The sequence below is a fragment of the Exophiala mesophila genome, assembly GCF_000836275.1.
Source record: "Exophiala mesophila strain CBS 40295 unplaced genomic scaffold supercont1.1, whole genome shotgun sequence".
NCBI classification, from domain to species: domain Eukaryota; kingdom Fungi; phylum Ascomycota; class Eurotiomycetes; order Chaetothyriales; family Herpotrichiellaceae; genus Exophiala; species Exophiala mesophila.
In genome coordinates, this window is record NW_015622504.1 from 3,430,461 (window position 1) to 3,450,886 (window position 20,426).

At 49.6% G+C, this 20,426-nt stretch overlaps 5 protein-coding genes across 5 annotated transcripts; 3 read left to right on the forward strand and 2 right to left on the reverse strand.

Annotated features, from left to right (window-relative positions):
* The first annotated feature begins 385 nt into the window (after positions 1–385).
* PV10_01099 (uncharacterized protein) lies at positions 386–2,421 on the forward strand. Its single transcript, XM_016365262.1, has 2 exons — positions 386–537; positions 658–2,421. Exons 1-2 carry the CDS (start codon positions 480–482, stop codon positions 2,223–2,225), a joined length of 1,626 nt encoding a protein of 541 aa, XP_016228911.1. The 5' UTR covers positions 386–479; the 3' UTR covers positions 2,226–2,421.
* Positions 2,388–3,802, reverse strand: PV10_01100 (uncharacterized protein). The gene has a single exon (XM_016365263.1). The coding sequence runs from the start codon at positions 3,713–3,715 to the stop codon at positions 2,549–2,551; it is 1,167 nt and encodes a 388-aa protein (XP_016228912.1). The 5' UTR covers positions 3,716–3,802; the 3' UTR covers positions 2,388–2,548.
* Positions 3,803–3,945: 143 nt separating this feature from the next.
* PV10_01101 (V-type ATPase, G subunit) lies at positions 3,946–4,993 on the reverse strand. The gene is made up of 6 exons (XM_016365264.1): positions 4,874–4,993; positions 4,783–4,821; positions 4,692–4,725; positions 4,633–4,641; positions 4,461–4,561; positions 3,946–4,403 (listed from the first exon to the last, which is right to left on the reverse strand). Exons 1-6 carry the CDS (start codon positions 4,874–4,876, stop codon positions 4,230–4,232), a joined length of 360 nt encoding a protein of 119 aa, XP_016228913.1. The 5' UTR covers positions 4,877–4,993; the 3' UTR covers positions 3,946–4,229.
* Positions 4,994–6,000: 1,007 nt separating this feature from the next.
* On the forward strand, positions 6,001–8,615 carry PV10_01102 (uncharacterized protein; the record flags this gene model as incomplete). The annotated part of the gene is made up of 3 exons (XM_016365265.1): positions 6,001–6,185; positions 6,236–6,881; positions 6,930–8,615. 3 exons carry the CDS (start codon positions 6,001–6,003, stop codon positions 8,613–8,615), a joined length of 2,517 nt encoding a protein of 838 aa, XP_016228914.1.
* Positions 8,616–17,824: 9,209 nt separating this feature from the next.
* PV10_01103 (uncharacterized protein) lies at positions 17,825–19,695 on the forward strand (the record flags this gene model as incomplete). Its single annotated transcript, XM_016365266.1, has 5 exons — positions 17,825–18,071; positions 18,174–18,222; positions 18,626–19,338; positions 19,400–19,608; positions 19,669–19,695. 5 exons carry the CDS (start codon positions 17,825–17,827, stop codon positions 19,693–19,695), a joined length of 1,245 nt encoding a protein of 414 aa, XP_016228915.1.
* Positions 19,696–20,426: the final 731 nt, after the last annotated feature.

The following is a 20,426-nucleotide window of genomic DNA, read 5'->3' on the forward strand; positions in this document are numbered from 1 at the left end:
GTGCGGGGGTCGTGGATGCCTGGGTGTCTGGGTCTCTTGGGGACCTCGGCCCTAAGAATTTTCCTTCCCCAGGCGTTATAGGGGCCTCTCTAGGCATTGGCCACACCTGGAGCTCCTTATTACGAGACTTGCCTGGGACTACCATGTACCGTACCTCACTCACCACCTATAGTTGTGTAGAATTCATCCTCGCTTCATCCAACGTTACCCTCTCCAAAGCACGCCATCGCTGCCGCCAGCCATTCGGTGGAGCCTTTTTGACTTTGCCCTTTTGTGATGATTCAGTCTCTGTTATAGTCATGACGGATTGAAAATCTTCGCACGGGTCATGCCGCAATGAACCAGACCCAAGTATCCATTCCCGGGTGGTTTGACTCCGCTCTGGCCTCTGCACCCTCGGGGTGCTGTTTTCTAAGCAGTCGTCCATTCTCGCCTCTGCTCGATTACGCCTTTTTCAACATTATGACCCAATCCTGTACATGTACGGGTTTCCAATGGCTCATGGCAAGCCTAGACACATCAACACAGTCATTGTTGGTAGGTCGCTCGTAGCCTCCAAGCCCAGAAATGATTTCTTTTTCAGGCTCCCCAGACCAGGCTTCCACCAGAACTCACCTCTTGATCATGATTGGTGCTGACAATTGCAACCCTTTACAGGAAATGGACCCTCTGCATTGATTCTGTCCTACATTCTTCATGGACACATTCCCTGGTATGACAGGGACCACCCGCACCCTGACCCTCTTCTGCACGACAAACTGAACTGCTGGGATCATGATTTGCTCAGTCTGGACGTCGATTTCTTGACCGACCACTTCACCGCATCGCGATTTTCCTACTCGACCCAAGCCCTTCCCATCAATGTCCTCCTCGATACCCTCATCCGTCCATATGGAGAAACAGAAGATGCGCCAAAGACCACTTGTGTCAAATGGAAATATGATCCTCAAAGAGCCGTGTCACACTTGGTCTTTGGAAAAACCTCCACGGCGGGCGGGCAGTGGGAGGATAATCCTGTCGATGCCAGCTGGGACATTGGGACATTGAGTTATGCAGGCATGCTATCTCTTCCAGGCTACACCTTTGAACAGCATTACCACTGCCTTTATGGCCGGTCAATGCCTGTCTACTTGAGACCGTCGAGGCGATCGGTTGCAGACTACTTCGCCGCATATCCCACAAAGGTAGGCATCACTGAGGCGATCCAAAATGCGCAGGTCGTGTCTGAGGTCAGTCGGAGAGGGAATACCTTCTACATCGGTTCGCACAACATTTCTTGCCAGAATCTGGTGCTCGCCTCGGGAATATTCAGCGAATTAATTCAACCACCTCCGATTCTTTGGCCTCTGGCGACCTTGGCGGGCGTCGAGAGTCGCGAACAACCTTTACCCATTCTAGTCATCGGCTCAGGCTTCAGCGCTGCAGATATCATCATATCAAGCTCAGAACACCAAAGGATCATCCATGTCTTCAAGTGGGCCCCTTCCACATTACCCTCTCCGCTCCGGGCATGCCATCAGCAAGCCTATCCAGAATATGCGGGAATCTACCGGAGAATGAAAATCGCCGCATTGTCGCACCCCAGCGTCTCTGGGAAGAGATCAAAAGTACGTCACACACATTCTGACTTTGATTCAAGCCGGGACTGGAGCGCGACGTACGAGGGACTACCAAATGCGCACATTGTCAACGTCGAACAGTGCACTCAAGAAAGTGGGGCTACAGTGACCTTCCAAATCGGCTCTGGCCAGCCATTCAAGCGACAAGTCGGTAATTTTGCTTATGTGGTTGGACGGAGAGGTACTCTGGAGTATCTTTCCCCTGATCTGGTTGCTCAAGTCCTTCCACCCCGTGGATCCAACACCGACAAGACTCAAGGTAAGCTCATCTCAGCTCATTGTCTGAGGGAGAAGGCAAACGAGGACCTGGAAGTTGCCGAGAGTGTCTTCATCGTGGGCAGTTTGACCGGCGACTCTCTGATCCGATTTGCCTATGGCGGCTGTACGTATGCGGCGGGAAAGATCATGAGTCGACTACAGAATCGAGACTCGACAAACACAAACGGACAGTATATCACGAATGGAACCACAGTCTCATTGTCTACTCCGGAGAAATCCAGCCGGCCTCAGACCCCGTCTTCGCAAATTCCGGCGATGAGCGGCCTTGATGGCCATGAAGCAAGTCCTGCGAGGTCTGGACCTTTGGATCGGAGGAAGGAACTGTGAAGGAACCGTTCTTGTTCCACTTTATAAAGACTTTTGGGAATATACATGACGAAGTACATGATCTGCATCATTGGACATAAACAACACAACAAGTTGAAACACGTATATATCATGCGTGGCCTGCTGGTTGGTAATATCAATTCATCATCAAGCATTTCTAGTTAGATGGCATATATATAAGATTGGTAATATACACATTCAAGTCTTGTTGTACATAAAACAATATTACGTAGTTCTCATCGCACAAGATTGGTCGTATCAATATTGCTCTTGCTAGCGAATCGCCGTTCAAGCGTCTCTTCCAAAAGAAAACTCGTCCCAACTCATAAACCTTCCTTGGCCAACATATCGGCCACGCCGAGATAAAACGCCTGGGCATTAAACTTTTGCTCGACCAGACCCATTTTGGCGGCAGCGTGCTTGATGCGGTTTGTCCAATTGATGAGATCCAAATGAGTCACTCCAACCAAGGTGCCCTTGTACTCACCCCATTTGGCACTACGGACACTGACCAACCCATCATTGGGACCCTCAATTTCGTTCATGAGATCGTGAGAGACGCGGAAAACGGAGAATAGATGAGGCGTGGCGGAAGCGCCGTAGCTAAAGTAGCGGACCGACGCTGAATTGGGGACCACTGGATTGAAATGTTGAGTCACATGAGAAGTGGTCAGCTGCGAAAAGGCATCGGTGGTCAGGCCAAGCTTGTCGAGAATGGAATACAGGCGTGGGAGTAGGTCAGGTCCAATATCGCGAAACACCATGTCGGCGGTCGAGCTGCCGCGGTGCGGTGTGGCAATAGTGGTCAATGATGCCACGGTAAAGTCTGATGCTGGCGGGCAGAGACGCGAGATGAGCCATCGAGCGTCTAAGCCGCCCATACTGTGCGCGACAATGTTGACTGTCCGTCCACGTAGTTGATCCGCGATCTGTGAGTATAGTGCTTCAGCGCGCACGGGGATCGACCCTGTTGATGGTACTGCCGTGCTAATGGATTCGATGCCGTGGCTGGCAAATGCCGATTTGATCCCTCGCCAGTAGTGCACTGGTGGGAGATAGCGGCCCGCCACGCCTAGTCGAAGTTCATCAAACCCAAGAAGCCCATGCGCCAGGACAATAGGGTGAGCTGGTGATTGGTAGCTTTTCTGCAAGTGGGAGAAAGATGTTGTGAGTAGAGGGCTTAGGTCCTCCTGTGTGTCTTTGGAAAGGAGCTGGATCGTGTTGAGTGGGGAGACTGTGTGGTCGTCGCATCTGATGCTTTGGCTGGACAAGTCGTCTTGAGACGGGGATGTTTGGCGGGGTTGCCCGCTCGCTGCACTCTCTTCTGCATGAGGTTCTTTCCGAGGTGGCTGATCAGACGAGCTCGATGAGAACCTATACTGTGGTCGAGAATCGTAGCGAAATCGGTAAGATGCTTTGCATGGCCATGTTGGTTTCATGACTTGGGCTCCATTTCGAAAAGCATGGAGCCCTCTGGCACTCCATGGCATGCTACCCCCCGCCCAGCGGAGTCACTCGAGCTTCCAAATTGCTTGATCTTGTAGTTGGCTCGGTTAGAAGCTGGTCGAGAGATGTGGCGAGGAACAAATGTTGTTCTGGGTTGGGATATTTTTGTATGTCACGATATATGCGTACGTCATGTGTCAGTTGCGGCAACAATTGCAAGGCTGTGGCTCAGCCTCGTCAATGCGCCTGGAGCATCATTATCAGGAAGCAAGAATCGAGGCCATGGATCAGTTTACTCAGCTACCCTGGGAGTTCATGCAGGGCAGAACTTTGTCTTTGTGCCATTGACTCTGGTTCTGGTCCTGGTCCCCCAAAGCTTCATCGTCATAATGTAATCCACTAATTGATCTATATTCAACCTGTACAAGTAGTCCCTTACGCCCAACAATTCCCCGCCACAGCCACCTGAACCATCCAAGGATTCAAGACCCCGGGCCAATGAGACCTGGCAATTCTTTCAGAGTTATTGTAGTGGGTGGTCACAGTCTCTCTATCGTCTCATTGCTCGTGTGAGACCTTATCGGGAACTTCAGGTGTAGGGGTTGTGACTGCTTTGATCAGGTTGTCCACGACTTTGGAGCCCGACTTCTTGCCTGCAGCTTCGATTTCCTTGACTTTGGCATCGGCGTCTTTGCTGGCATCATCTTGAGCTTTCTGATTGCCGCTGCTTTGCTGTTGGAGGGGTCAGTTTGCGGGGATACCAAGATGGTCTTTATGGGTCGGGCGGACCTCTGCCTCGAATTTCTTGAACTCGTCCTCCTTCTTGGTTCGGTACTCATCAATCTCCTTCTGGGCTTCTGTTTTGGCGTCTTTTACTCTCTTGGTTCGGTCTATAAGGAGGGGTGGAATGTCAGAGGGAGTGGCTCAACAAGGGTACTGATATCGATTGGTTTGGACGTACATTCTCGAGCTATCAAGGTGTCAGTGATATGCGATGCACAGGGTCAGAATGACTTTTACCTTTCTGAACAATCTTCTGAGCTTCTTTTTCGGCCTGCAGCAAGAGTTAGTGATCTAATGCGCAGCAGTCGCCAGTTGAGGTCGAGCTCACATCAAGTAGGGTTTGAATGCCCGCGGAGTTTTGAGCAGACTAGAGAGTGAGTCAGTGAGGAGGTGGTCGAGTAGGTCACATTGAATCATACCATCTTGAGAGACTGCTATGCACAAGAAGAACCCACCAGCACAGACAATCAATGGACGACTTGGTGAGGGATGGTCAACGACGGATCGCTCGAGGATGGATATCTAACGTCCTACTTGCATGGTACCTGACCTGTCCGGAAGAACAAACCGCCGAGACCAGAAGCAATCACTGCACTTTGATGTCACTCTACCCCGGACTAGTTATTTGGGTGGAGCACTGTGTTGTCGTCGGAAGTGTCTACAGTGGAGCATATGTCCTCCTGACTTCCACTCGTGCCACTTCCCCATGGAAATCCCACGGGGTCTTGCGGCTACTTTCTTTAGTCGCCTCGGTCTCTCGGCCCCAGGAAACCATTCTACAGACCCTACCAGTAGTTAGTAGGTATACAAATCATCCTCAGGCTTATTGATGAAGTGCCCTACTCCCACAGTCCTGGGGCAGTATGGGAAGGTCTTGCATCCAGCGCAGACTTGGTAATTGTTTGAGTTGGCAATTGCCTGCCTTCCTCGAGGTAGACATTGAAATATCAGCAGTCGCTCCTTCCGTTGAACAAACATGATTCCCACGTCAATTCAATTCCAACGTCTCTCTCACTTCTTCCACTTCTCTCCCACTTATCTACCACTTCTGATCACGACTCTTTTGCTGACCGTGTGCGGCCCGAACTCGATATGACATCCCTTTGAATCCAATCATCATCTCTGAAATCCTCCCTGCTGTTTGTTTTATGCACAAAGTCACCAACCCAAGCATTCGGCCTACATAAGGCCGCTCGGCTTCTTATTGGTTCGCTGCCGGCTTTTCGGCTATACAAAACTTCTAGGCCCACCAGTATCTTCTGACAGTCCCTGATCAGGCGCGTCGAGTCACACACTGAATGCCTGAGGAACTTGTCAAAGCCTAGACACAGGCCTTCCATACTAAAGAGGGCTGTCTTGCAACTTACGCCCCCCCCCCTAACGCGGTTAATAGCCTTGTGGACAGGACACGGCTTCTTTCAGCTTTGCCCCACGTTTTCAGAACCCCGGATTTTGTCCTGTCGACTCCTCTTCACATTTTCTCCTTTTCGTCATTCCTAATCTGCGTCTTAATATCTACCAGTGCTCAACATCTGTTCTTATTCACATGGAGCCGAGTCTGAAACACCACAAACCTGCTACTGAAGCCGGTGCTCAACGGAGGGCCGGCAAAGCATGCCAAAGTTGCCGGACAAAGAAGGTGAAATGTGATGTTATCAGCCATGGAGCTCCATGCAAGAACTGCCGCGTCAGTGATGTCCCTTGCGTGGTTGCCCAATGTCGACGCGGAAGGTACTTCATCCCTATTCAACGAGTCTCGCCCTTTCTAATCATGCCACCAGGAAACAGAAAGACTGGTACAAGAAACTCAGCGAGTCAAAGCGAGATCCTCCTGCTCAAACCCAAGTACCGGTCGGGGACTTGTTTGGTTACAAATATAACACCCCCGACTCTAACATGGACCAAAGCTCCAACGACTCGAACTCCATCCGCCATGAGCCCACAACTAGCCTACCACTCACCGACAGCGCAACAGAACTGCTAAGTTCCATCAGCTTCCTGGGTGATGTCCCTCCCAGCCTTAAGCTACTTCGCATTCCCCTGACACCCGAAGTCTCTTCGCCAGAAGACTCCGGCAGCGATGAACTGCCCGCCTATTTCCTGCCACTGCCTTCCCATCTTAGTGCAGTGGACATTGATTATCTTCGGAAGAAGGGCGCGTTCGAGATCCCTCCCTTGGATCTACGCAACGAAATTGTTCGTTGTTACGTCGAATATATGCATCCCTACATGCCTTTGATGGACGTTGACAAGCTTCTCTGCCTCATTGATCCTCACCGCGACCCTACTACCATACCTAGATTCAGCTTGTTACTCTACCAAACCGTCCTCCTGGCAGGGATTGCCTGTGTCGATGAGGCACTTGTCAAACGTTTTGGGCACCCTAATATCAAAGCCGCCCGTAAGCTCATCTACGAGAGAGCTCGTGTACGTATATAAAGGCTCGTTGTGCCGCCACTAAGCTAATCTTGACAGCTTCTGTATGACATCGACTTTGAGTGTAACGTTCTCACTCTTATCCAATCCCTCATCTTGATGAGTTTCTGGTCCGCCAACCTCGATGCTCGAAAACAAGGCTGGCACTGGATAGGAAACGCTGTCTCCTTCGCCCAAGGCTTTGGTCTCGGTCTTTGCCCAGACAATTTGCCCTTATCGCCAAGGGAGAAGAGTTTGCGAAAGCGATTGTGGTGGTGTTGTTTCGCTCGCGACCGACTAATTTCCATCGGCCTCAGCCGTCCAACCCGCATTCGCCACGAGGATTTTGATGTCCCACTACTTGAGGTCGAAGATTTCGAAAATAGTTACAGCTGCTCATCCTCGGCTAATGGAAATTGTCGATGCAGCCCTTTCATGCGAACAAGCCTGTGCGACAAACTCACAAGGGTTCGTTTAGCCGAATCATTCATCTCCAGTATAAAGCTGTGCACCATCATAGGTTCAATTCTTTCCTCGCAGTACTTCTCACACGCTCACGAGTACGAAATGCAGAACAAAATTGGAGAGTCTCCCGCCGCGGTGACATTGCGACCCATTTCCCATCGTTTCCCCGGCCAAGATCTGAAGGAACTCACTCACTCGATATTCACCATGCTTGATCAGGATCTCATTGCATGGTACAAAGATCTTCCCTCCTATGCCCATTGCTGTACTTTACACAACGACCAGCAATCACAACAAGGCCAGGCTGCATGGAAGTCTCTTCTCCATGACCAAGGTCAAAGTCGCTGCTGCGATAGGTCATGCAGCCAACCAGCAAGTGTCACCATCCAGGTTGCCGTTCTGCACCTAGGTTATCATGCCTCAGTTTCGGCTCTGCACCGCCCCCGAAATGAAGCCCCTGCCTCCAAGACAAGAATCGCAGAGTCTGCTCGGCAAAGTGCTCGAGTCTGCAGTGCACTGAATGCTAGAGGTCTTGCCAAATATCTCCCCGTCAATGTCATTCCAATGTTGGTTCCAAGCCTAGTTTGGCACTCCTTGTTTATCAAGTCATTCCTTCGAGGAGCATCTCCTGGTCAAGGGAAGAAAAGTGAGGGCTCCGAGATGAAGGAAGCTAGAGACAATCTCAGCGAGCTCTTTGTTTGTCTCACCGTTCTGCGTTCCATCTACGTTGGTGGTAGTTTCTTCTCCCAGTTCGTCAGCGCGTTCTTGCGCCGCGCCGGACTGATCCTTGTCTGCCGTCGAGATGCATCTCAGAAAACCGCCCAGGAGAATTGCCCCAGAATTTTCGAACTGGATATCGACCCTGATCACAGCAATCACAGCTCGGGAAATGGGCCTGATATGGTTCCTGATAGCATCACACCGGTTACCAATGATAAGGACAATCAACATGACCTTGCGGTCTTTGATGTCAGTCCTCCATCCCAGGCTTACCTCAGCAGGTCCCCTACAGTTCCCATTATGGACTCGTGTTCAAATAGTCAACTTTTCGGTCACACAACGATTGAGGAGCACGTTGCAGAAGACGGAGCCACGTGGCATAGTATGCTCAATTTTACGGCTTTTGAAGGGAGTCAATTAGTCGAGTCTTGGGATACAAACACGTTTGTTTCCCCGGTTACAAACGGAAGCATTGATGCCACCCCTTGGGAAAACCTCGGCCAGAATTGGGGCAATTGCCTCCCGTCTCATGAGGTGGAAGACACAGTGATTACATTTTAGAATAGTAACACTTGCCTACAATCTAAAATGTATCTATTGAATTTTGGCTTGGCTTCATATTACATACTTCTCTGTATGTCTGTACGGTTTGTGATGACACCCTGACTCTTGGTCTATCGACACTCTGCTCCTCAAAGCTTCGCTCGTGAAGACGTGGACGCTGCTTCCGCCTCGGCCTGTTCTCGCAGTATCCTCTTCAACAGCTTGCCGCCTGCATTTCGTGGGACGGCATCGACGAAGACGATCCCACCGCTTAGAGCCTTGTATTTGGCTAGACGCTGCGCACACCAATCCCTAACTTCTGCCTCTGTGACTGTCAGCTTCTCATCTGGGTTGGCACTTCCCCGGACAACATATCCTCGAGGCTGCTCGCCGTCCTTGGAATTGGGATCCCTGACGCCAATCACGGCGGCATCAACAATCTGAGGATGTTGCAGGATCACGGCCTCCAGCTCTGCGGGAGAGACCTGGAATCCTCGAACTTTGATCAACTCCTTCTTACGATCCACGATATACCATTTCGCCGTACTTGGTGTCAGTCCGGGGCCATCTTCACAGACCACGATGTCGCCAGTGCGGAAGTAACCCTCTGAGTCGAATGAAGCAGCATTTGCCGCTGAATTTTCGTAGTAGCCTGAGATGACGGTTGGGCCACGCACCAAGATCTCTCCTTTGCCTCCGAGTGCGGTGATATCGTTGTCATCGTCGTCCACGAGCCTGTTGATATCAATCGTCAGCATCGAGCAACACGGTTGGTTTCACTGGATACACCATACTTGACATCCAAATTCGCAACGAAACGGCCGATACTTCCAGTCTGATCATCTTCAGGATACCAAAATCGAGAGGCAACACAAGTGGTCTCAGTCATACCCCAGACTTGATTGAAAGAAGCCTTCTCATTGAGCAGTAATTCGAACTGCCTCTGATGAGTCTTTCCCAATGCTGCAGCTCCGCACAGTGTCGACATGACCGAGGTCAAATCATATTTTTTCGTCAAAGGAGAGGCGAGAACTGCAAGGACAATGGGCGGCACGACTACCAATTCGGTGATTTTGTATCTCGAGACCGACTGGAGGAAGATTTCTATGTCAAAACGCCGCATAATGTACGTTTTTGAGCCGTCTTTCAGAGCAGATGTATGTCCAAGTGGGACGACGGCTGCATGGAACATGGGTAGATAAATCATTCGTGAGACCTGTGGCGACCAATTAACATCCCCCGTTGAATCCTCTGCATCCACCACGTCGCCATGTGGTTTTAACTCACCTCATAAGGAACATTTGCAGGTTCGATTGCAACAGTGTGTTGAGCCACCAAGTTGTAATGAGATATCACTGCTGCCTTGGGAAGGCCAGTGGTTCCGGAGCTGAACAACAGTGCGGCGGTTGTTTGCATAGATGTAGTCTTGTCGTCAAATCGTACCCAGTCTTGCTCTCCATGATTCATGAGTTCTGTCCAAGATCGGAAACCTTGTGGGATAGACTGGCCATGAACGTCGAAGATCCAGAGATTAGAGTCCGGAATACCACGCTCCTTAGCAGCGACCGTGATGTTGTCCAACAGTTCAGGCTCGATGACGATGAATTTCGCTTTTGCTGTTTTGAGATGGTGGGATAGCTCGAACGGCGTGTATGACGGATTGGTTCCTGTGTAAACGCCCCCGGCGGCTATGATTCCGAGAACTAGAATGGGGTAGTAGAGCTAGCACACACGTTAGATGATGTTACTATAAGCCAAACAATGGGCTTTTTGATCTTACATCATTGAAAGAATGGATGCAGACACAATCTCCCTTCCTGAACCCGGCAGCACGGAACCCAGCGACTAGTTTTCGAATAATGCTGTGCGCTTGTCGTGATGAGAGCGACCGTGATGGTTTCACCGCATCGATATAGACCTATGTCGTTCAAGAGACGACCGTTTCATTAGTCAGACGTTCCGAAACCTGAGGAAAACCCTGCCACTGGTCACGCAAGGCTAGTTAGTCGTGCATGTGTACACACCGGTTTGTCTGCACCATATTTCTGGTCATCAAAGATCCACGATAGGATGTCTTTATTAGGGATGGGAACATGTTGCTGGGCGAGAAAGGGCATGTTGGCTAGCAGAGGAGGTGTCTCGAAACACCGATAGTTTACTCTGCTTGAAGAAACGAAACAATCGAGAGCAGCGTATTGGGCAAACAAGACAACGTGAAGTCGGTAGACAGATCAATACACGACTAGATGCACAGTTCGGCCCGATGTTGAAGTTGAATATCAAATGAACGATCGTTGAAAAAAGGGCTGCACTCTACGATATTACCCCTTTGACACCATTTATTTCGAGATCGAGACTGGCAATCTACACATAACACGACCTCGGCTGCATTCAACACCGGCTTTATAAGTTGGCGGCACTTTAAGACACGCGTGCCCACTGCATTCTCTCAGGTGAAAATTGACGAAGTTTACCCAAGATATGACAGTACGGTTGAGTGACCAAAATTAGCTTGTGATAAGAGTGGGGTTGGTGTGGGGAGTGGGTCCTTTTTTGTATAGCCGGACACTCCACTCCGAGGTCTGTATTCCCGCGCCGAAGAGCCTGGGGTCAAGGTTGGCGTAGCTGGGGAAAATGTAGAATCCTCCCTGCCTGATTTGGATACTCTGGACCCCGGTCGGCATGACGGTCGGCTTTTTGGATCATGTCATCAGGGTCTGTCCAGTCCACATGGAGAGATGGCCTGTATCTCGCACTACGAGCAGATTCAGCTGGACCCCAGTAATTGCGGGGCTTGAATTACAGACGCGTTGAGGAAAGATGAAGTGGTTCATATAACTGTTCTCTCGAAGCTCCGAGGTTCATAGGTCAGTGACAATTGCAACGTCGGGCTGTTGGATACCAATTTTATGAAACCTGTCTCGAAACTATTCACTACTAGATATGTCCTTTCACAATTTTGACACCGGAGCAGTATTCAGTAGCTCCACCCCAGCAGCTGCTAGAGCCAGCTTGCCTGTCTCTTTGACCTTAGTCTGGAAGATGATTTTGTTGCCTTCTTTCCACATTTCGGTGACCAGCGTCTGGCCAGGGTCGACCGTTCCTGCAAAACGGACTTTGATAGATTTGAATGCCCCATATCTGATGTTTGGTTTTGAATTAGCTTGTGATGTTTCCAAATCGTACTACAGCAAATACTGGCAGTCAACTTACCTCTCGAATACCGCTTTTCCAGCCATGCCAAAGAAGCAGAGACCGTGCAAGATGGGCCCAGGAAATCCACCTGCGGCGGCGAACTTGGGATCAATATGGAGTGGACTGTACCGAAAGTCAGTATAGATTCAAGATTCACCACACCTGGCACTGTATTTGGACTTTGCAGGACCAACAGGCACAGAACCATGTAGGTAAGGAGCGTTACTTACTTGTAATCTCCACTCATTCGGTATATGGCAGCCTGGCCGATTGGAACGTGTTCCTCGGTGACATGATCGGGTTTTCTTGCTGGCGGATTGTTTGGTGCAGTGGCAGCGCCTCTATCAGCGCCCTTTTTGGCGCCACCAAAACCACCACTGCCTCGAGCGAATATAGCCCCCTCATTGTAGAAGACTTCTTCCTTGGTGTCTTTATCATAAGTGGTCATGGAGGTTCTAATTACCGCTGCAGCGCCTTTGTCAACCACTTCAACAATCCGGGTTTCTGAAACAAGGTTTGCAGAGGTGGGGATAGGGAATTTTCTGATCTCGAGATACTGTTCTCCATGTAGAACCCTTGTCATCGAGAAATTTGGCACAAGGTCTGGCAGGAGGTCTGAGGACTTTGAGTAATAAGTCAGTGTCGATCCAAAGGTCGGAAGAACTTGGAAGTTTGGATCATCCTCACTGGTTCGACTTATCAGCATAGAGTCTCATCTGACATGGCGTTTGATGGGGGCAACTTACAACACCAATGGAAGCTGGTCATATCGAGCTCCGATACCTAGGTTGTAGAGTATAGAGTCTCGCTTCGTATAGCTAAACTCAGACATAATTGGAGGACCTTCAATGGTGGATTTGATGCCTCCCAGGACATCCTTCTTTCCAGATTTGCCCTTGTCTCGAGCCTTATTCTGCCGGCAAGTCAGTATGGACGATGCATCGGGTTGATGATTGCCAAAGATTTCCAAACTCACCGTGCTCTTCATATTGATATTGGCCATGATCTTGCTACTTCCTTCCTCGGTGGTCCAAGGATGATCTGCGTTCTGATCAAACCTTGTAATGGCAGTCCAGTTGCTCAAGACATCTTCCGCTGTCATTTTGGTTGTGATGGGAAAATTATGTCCGGCACTTCGTTGCCATCGTGTCCTAGCTACTCGTCCGCCTCCCACTTCGTACAAGTTTCCTGTTGGATTGGGTAGCTTGTCACTGCATAGGAGTAGGACAAGTGGCGTCACGTAGTCGGGTTGGAAAAGCTGAACTGCCTCCTCTGGCATGACCGATCGGCTCATGTTCGTCCCAGCTGCCGGTGCAATCGTATTGACATGAATATTGTACTTGGCCCCTTCGTAACCCAAAGTGCGGGCCAAACCGATAACGCCAGCTTTCTAGAATGGAGTGATTAGCACCAGTTGCACAAACATTGCAATATGAGCACATACCGCAGCAGCATAATTGGCTTGGCCGAAGTTTCCGTATATACCCGTGGTCGAGGTGGTGTTGATGACTTTGCCAGACTTCTGTTTCAGAAAAAATGGCCACGCTGCCTGTGTGACTTTGTACGTTGCTCGCAAGTGGATGTCTTGGATCTCTTTCCAGGATCGATCGTCCATGTTGACAAATGCCTTGTCTCGGATGATGCCTGCATTGTTAATGACGATATCGATGCGACCAAAGGCTTCGACAGTCTTCTTGACCAAAAGAGGACCTTCCAAGACCGAAGCCTGAATGCCTATCGCTTTGCCGCCAGCTTTTGTTATTTCTTCAACCACGGGAGCTGGGCTCGTGAGATCATTGACTGCCACTGAAGCGCCCAGCTTAGCAAAAGCTAGAGAGTAGCTTCGTCCAAGTCTGTTGGTATCTTGTTAGTAACATGTTCAAGGTCAAGCTTCATGTCTGATGCGTACCCTGCGGCTCCTCCTGTAACCAGTACAACCTTACCCGTGAAGTCAAGGTTGGCAGTCTTTGGGTTAGGCTGGGCTGCTTGCGATCGGGATGAAGTATCGTATAAGTCCATTGGGCCAGTTGGGTGTTCCGCATCAGTGAAGTCGTTTACTTGAGACCACTTTTGGAGAACAGCGCCAGCTGTGAAGTTTTCGTCACACTTGAAAACCGCTCCTTTGGATCGTTCCCATCGATACTTTGCCACTCGTCCGCCGCCAATCTCGAAAATACTTCCAGTCTCCTGGCTGTTCTTGTCGACTAAGACAGCCACCACAGGAACTACAAAGGCAGGATCCAGTGCCGCAAGTAATTCATCGGTCATGATAGTCGCGGTCAGGCGGCTTGCAGCTAATCCAAGTCAGCTCGTTTGCTCTCATTGCTGTATGATGGTAACGTACCGGTGGGAGCAATAACATTGGCGTTGATGTTGTATTTCTTTCCCTCAAGAGCTAGTGTCTCTGTGAAGCCCACGAGGGCAAGTTTGGCCGCTGGTAGGTGTTGATTAGTATTGCTATTCCATGAGACGTGCTGTATGGCTCTCACCCGAGTAATTTGCTTGACCAAAGTTTCCGAATAAACCTGCAGCTGAGGAAGTATTGACGATTCTGCCATATCTCTGCTTTCGGAAATGTGGCCATGCGGCCCTGCTGCACTTGTAGGCGCCTTCGACATGAACAGCCATGATCAGGTCCCAGTCATGATCCTTCATGTTCTTGAAGCTGATGTCACGCAGAATGCCTGCATTGTTGATGAGAACATCGATACGGCCATAGGCTTGAATTGCCGTTTCAATGATCTTTTGACCATCAACAACACTGTTGTAATCGGCGACTGCTACTCCCCCGGCAGATTTGATCTCGGCCACTACTTGATCAGCAAGCTGTGTTTTGCTGCCGTTAATTGAGGAACCAAGTCGATTGGAATTCAGCCACTCACGGTATTTCCACGACCTTCGCCATGACCTGACCCTCCAAGATCATTGACAACCACCTTTGCACCTCGTGAAGCGAAAAAGACGGCATATGCTTTACCAAGGCCACCACCTGCCCCAGTCACAACTACGACCTGGTTATCGAAACGAAGCTGAGCCATCGTGATCTTGAACAATGGGCTTGTATTTCTCCGTGAACGAAATCATGTACTTCAGAAGGTATATAACCCACCGGTTTCTTAGGCGTTCGATGCTTGTTGATTTAATTCGCCGTTATATAACCATAAAGGCCGAGGCATTGACACCGAGGGGCTAGTGCTCGGCCCCGCGCGTTGATGCCGAGATAGTTAGGCTGTACATTGTTTGGATGTAAACTAGCCGACTTTCATCGGATCTCGGACTCATGTAGAATGTCAGGTAGACTATGGTGGAGTCTTCTGAGCGAGGAAAAGCCATTGTGGTGAAGGCTCATTCTATTACTGCTTGGATGGCGAAGGCAAAACGACATGAGGACTGAGTTTCCATACGCCGCAAAATCTGTATGCATCGACCTATACAACGAACTCTAACTGCTACTTAGTATTTCTAAGTTTCAGCTACATCTTGGCCCTTAAGTTCTTTTCCGTGTCGCCCAAAGCAATCTCACTCGTCGATCTTCTTACACTATCTGCCTGCGCTCTGGTGAAACCTCCAGCCGTAACGGCAGGGTTGTATCCAAGTCCATTCATGCGCCCAATCTCCTCATCTGTCATTGCATTGTTCTCCTTTCCATCTGCTCGCTGGTATATTGTCACAACAGCGGCTCCACCAAGCCCAAGGTTGTGCTGGAGTGCAACCTTGGTTTTGACCAGTCTGTTGTTCGCCCAACCTCTCAAGTGCCATACAAGTTCGGCGCACTGAGCGAGTCCAGTGGCTCCTGAACAAAAGTGTCAGTCAAACATAGCCATTAATGAACATCTAACTTACCCAGAGGGTGGCCTTTCGAAATGAGGCCTCCGGATGGGTTGATGACCATCTTGCCACCATAAGTGATGTCGCCCTTCCTCACCATTTCATGGGCCTTTCCAGGTTCGCAAAAACCTAGACTGTCAATAGTGATCATTTCATTTGGCGCGAAGCAATCGTGTAGCTCGCATAACTTCACGTCCTTCAAATCAATACCAGCTTGCTGTACAGCCTGCTGAGCGGCCATCTTAGTCATTTGATAGCCCACCATATCCATTGCGCTGCCAGAATACAAGTCTGGAGTGTCTGTTGCCATGGCTTGGCCAGATATCAAGACAGCCTGGCTTTTGAGATGTGGGCGTGCGTCGAGGAATGACTGAGATACAATGACGGCAGCTGCTCCCCCATCGGATGTGGGACAGCATTGGAGTTTAGTCACGTAATCATGAATGAGAGGAGATGCCATGATTTGATCCAAGGTGTAGACGTCCTGGAATTGAGAGTACGGGTTCCTGCTAGAGTGTTCGTGGTTGACACGAGCAATCTCAGCAAAGTCGGTCGGCAGTGCCCCATATCTTGATATCTTGTTAGCTGGTCCATCCATCTGGAAGTAAGAGAAGTCTCACTTATCAGCATATTCTCTTCCAGCATCACCAAACATGAGAGCTGCCATTGGTGCTTTTCTCTTTCCATGTGCCTTCTCCATTGCGCTCACGGAGAGACCCATCGGCGATGCTCGGTCATCCCAAAAATTCTTGAGTGAACCAGGGAACATTTTCTCAAACCCAATCACCATAACACAGTCCATCTTCTTGCCACCAAATACATCGGCGCCAACCATACCTTTGGCCAGCACAAGGCCAGAAGACCCGGTGGAGCAGTTGCTGTTGACATTCCAGATTGGCACTCCAGTCATTCCTAGCTGATAGAAGACGCGTTGGCCGGATGTAGAGTCACCGTACACATGACAAGCAACCCCTGCGTCGACGTCTGCGTAGGTGATTTGTGCGTCTAGAAGAGCTTTGATGCCTGCTTCGTAGCCTAGCTCTGGATAATCGACAAGTCCCCTGGGCTTGATGAACTTTGTCATACCCACGCCCAGCACATATGCTGGGCTGGGCTTTGGAGATTGCTGTGTCATTTTTTCGGCAGGTGATTCAGAATGTCCTTGAGAATAAGTGAAAGTTATGCAATAGTGTTGTAAGGCGATGTCTAATTCAGGTAGCCCGTAAATAACCTTTCTATATCTCTCGACTAGAATAGAGGGTTATTTCAACCAAAATCCTCATACAGATGGTCAGGTGGTCCCGAAGCCTCTCTGATTTTGTATAGCCGGATACAGCCACTATGTATAGCCGAGTTCATGCAACACAACTGGCTTCATGCAAAATTGGACATACGGAGACACTTTCTCCATACATCCTTTATGCATCTACTATAACCGAGATTATGAATAATGCTCAAAATCGGCCCGCTTTCGCTCATGGGACAGTGGAAGCAGGCGTTCTGGTTGAGGTGGCCTTGTGTTGCCGCATAAGCATCTGCAGCTCCTAACATGTCAAGATCATCAGCTTAGAAATTTTGCCCAGGCGATGTGATTGAAAACCCTTGTACTTTGCATCTAGACCAGTCACTCTAGACAGCCATACAGACACCACGTAGGTTGTTCCTGCCACACCACTTGAAGCTAGAAGCCAACACACATTCTCAAAGAAGCCACCAAGACCCTGATTGCCCTGAAATGGGCCCAGAAGATTTATATTCTGGAGGAGCTCACTGACAACAGCACGTAATCTCACCCAAGGGGCAATGGTTCCAGCAATACGAGGGCAACTTGGCATGACATGCTCCCCACAGATGTTTCTTTTAGTGAGGTGGAGTGATTAAGACTGATAACAAGTCCAACCCATGGGGTAAGATATTCTGGGGCGCCTGTCGTGGAGACTGTGGAGCAAAGTCTGGACCAAACAGTCATTTTCCACCACTCAACAGGCATCGGCCACTCCAAGAAAAGAATAGCGGGCTCTTAAACCTGGTCTACCCCGAGGTCTCCAGCATTCTATAACCGGTATCCTGGACCATTGTATAGCCGTTCCAAGGTATTAAAGATGAGATCATTACGACCCCCTGTATAATCCCCCGCATAAGAGTCGACGAGCACGAAAAGTCTGCTCCAGAAGACAGGTATTCTCAAAGTCATCTTGAACAACATGGCCGACACAGACAAAGCCCAAGACATTCAGCAGGAGCGTGCTGCGAGTCCCACATCAGAGCCTGAGATCAAAAAGGAAATCAAGGTCGACACCGTACACAATGACGAAGCCATGAAAGTGTTAGCCAATTATGACGGCGAACAAGAATGGACTGCGGAGGAAGAAAAGATAGTCAGGAGGAAGATTGACAAAAAATTACTACCTATCCTGTGTTTAACCTATGCACTGCAATACTATGACAAGGGTGAGTTTTGCAGAGTGATCTTGGTGCTCAGTTCTTCCTGTCATGCCATTCTCTTGTTGACTGATATAACCCGGCCACTGACTTTGTCTCAAACATGATTAGGCATGATCTCCCAAGCCGCAAGTCTCCCTGTCTATGGCAAAGGTGCTAGGTAATAACTGAATTTTATAGGCAATATTTGGCCTTCGTGAAGACCTTGAGTTGACCGGAAATCGTTATTCGATGTCCTCAGCCATCTTCTTTCTTGGCTTTATCGGGGGAGCTTACCCTGCGTCGCAGTTGGCTCAACGATATCCAGTAGAGCGAGTGGCTTCCGGCTTGGTCCTGCTCTGGGGCATCTGCTTTATCACTACAGCTGCTTGCAATACCTGGCAGTCGTTATACGCGCAACGCTTCTTCCTGGGATTCCTGGAAGCAGGTGTATCGCCAATTTTTATGCTAATTGTGGGGCAATTCTACAAAAAAGATGAGCAGTCGCTCATGATGGGGTAAGGCCCTTCTGCTGAATATCCTTGACTTATGTCAGTTTCGAGGTATCCACTGATCATTTCTAGGGTGTGGTACTCCGCGTCTGGATATATCACAGTCGTCTCGCCCCTTATCAACTACGGGCTCGGGCATATTACCGGATCACTTTCCCCATGGCGCTATATGTTCATCGTTGGCGGCATCATCACTATACTATGGTCGCTTGTTATTTATTTCTATATGCCTCCTGACCCAATACGTGCTAAAGGTTTCTCTGAGCGTGAGAGATTCATCGCCGTCTCCAGGCTGCGAGTTAACAATGCAGGGGTGCGCAACACACACTTCAAGAAACAACAGGTGCTTGAATTGTTCTTAGACGAGAAGTTCTGGCTCGTCTTTTCTATGTGTTTTCTATGCATGATTGCTGCCGGACCAGTCAATGCCTTCATCCCCATCATCATAGCTGGGTTCGGATTTGGTACACTAGAATCCCTCCTCTTGATCATGCCTGCAGGATTTGTTGCTGGGTCTATCATTCTTGCATCGACATATGCTTCCTACAAGCTACCGCGCTCGAGAATTTGGATTGTCGTTGTTTCAGAGATGATCACACTTCTCTCCGCCTTATTGCTCTGGCAACTGCCTCGAAGCGCTCTCGGTGGACTCCTTTATGCCGTATACACTCTGGCGGGGTTTACAGGTGGATTTGGAGTCCTCATGGGCCTGTCAATTGGCAATGCCGCAGGCTATACGAAGAGACAGGTCAGCTCATCTGGAATCTACATTGGATATTGCTTAGGTGAGTTGGAGACGTCCTTTTGTTTGCGCCAATATCACGACACATGCTCATCCTGGAACAGGTCAATTCACCGGCCCGCAGGTTTTCAAGCCACAAGATGCGCCAGCTTATGGACCGGGATTCCAGGTAGTAGTGTACACAGCCGTTGCGACAATTGCTTTGGCCATCATTTACCGCTACCTCTGTATCTTTCAAAACAAGAGGCGCGATGCGGCGGGTATTGTGGAGTCATTCGAGCATGCTTACGAAGACGATGTTACTGACAAGAAGGTACGTCCTCGAGACTTGGCTGTCGATTTTATCAATGTGTTTGCTGACTCAGGAACGCAGAACCCTCAGTTCAGGTATGTTTACTAGCATGGGAGCGTGGACAGAGCCACGTCGTGGTAAGCGCACGCGCTGTGGCATGGGCGCAGATGTGATAGGTGTGGAAACATGGTAAACTGCGAGAGCAAGTCTAGAATAGCCGTGAAATTTCCATGATGAACGCTCCAACGATAAAAGGATCTCCAAGTTCCCAAAGTCTCTGAATTCTTTTATGTATGTCCTTGCGGTAGATGGGGCCTCTTATAAGCGCTAGCAGAGGTACTGAGTAATACTCCGTACCGGTAATGGTTCCTCTGAGCACGTGATCGTAGAGCTTTCGGACCGCCCCTGCGTTTTGTACGCGGAGAACAAAATAAATGATGCAGGTGCAGCCAGGCCAAACTTTTGGAGAAGGCACTTTCCCCAAGAATTTGTATCAGGAGACTTCTGACTTTCTTGATTTCTATTGATCTTCTCGTCACAGTCATAGAGTCACTCAACCACCTGCTAGCCTCCCTTTGTTACACGAATCATGTCGACAGCATCCAAATTGACCTTTGCGACGACCCTACTCGGCACCGCTGGCATCATTGCATTCGTCCATTGGGCTCAGACAGCTGAGCAAGCAGTGAGTACTTAGTCGACTTTCCACACGGCACCCACTAGCTCCTAGCTAACCACTTTCCACAGGCCATGCACGCCGGGGTCGTCCGAGACATGGAGCAACAGCGGATCAAGCGGGAGCGACAGGCCGATTTTGATATGCAGAAACAGCTCGAGAT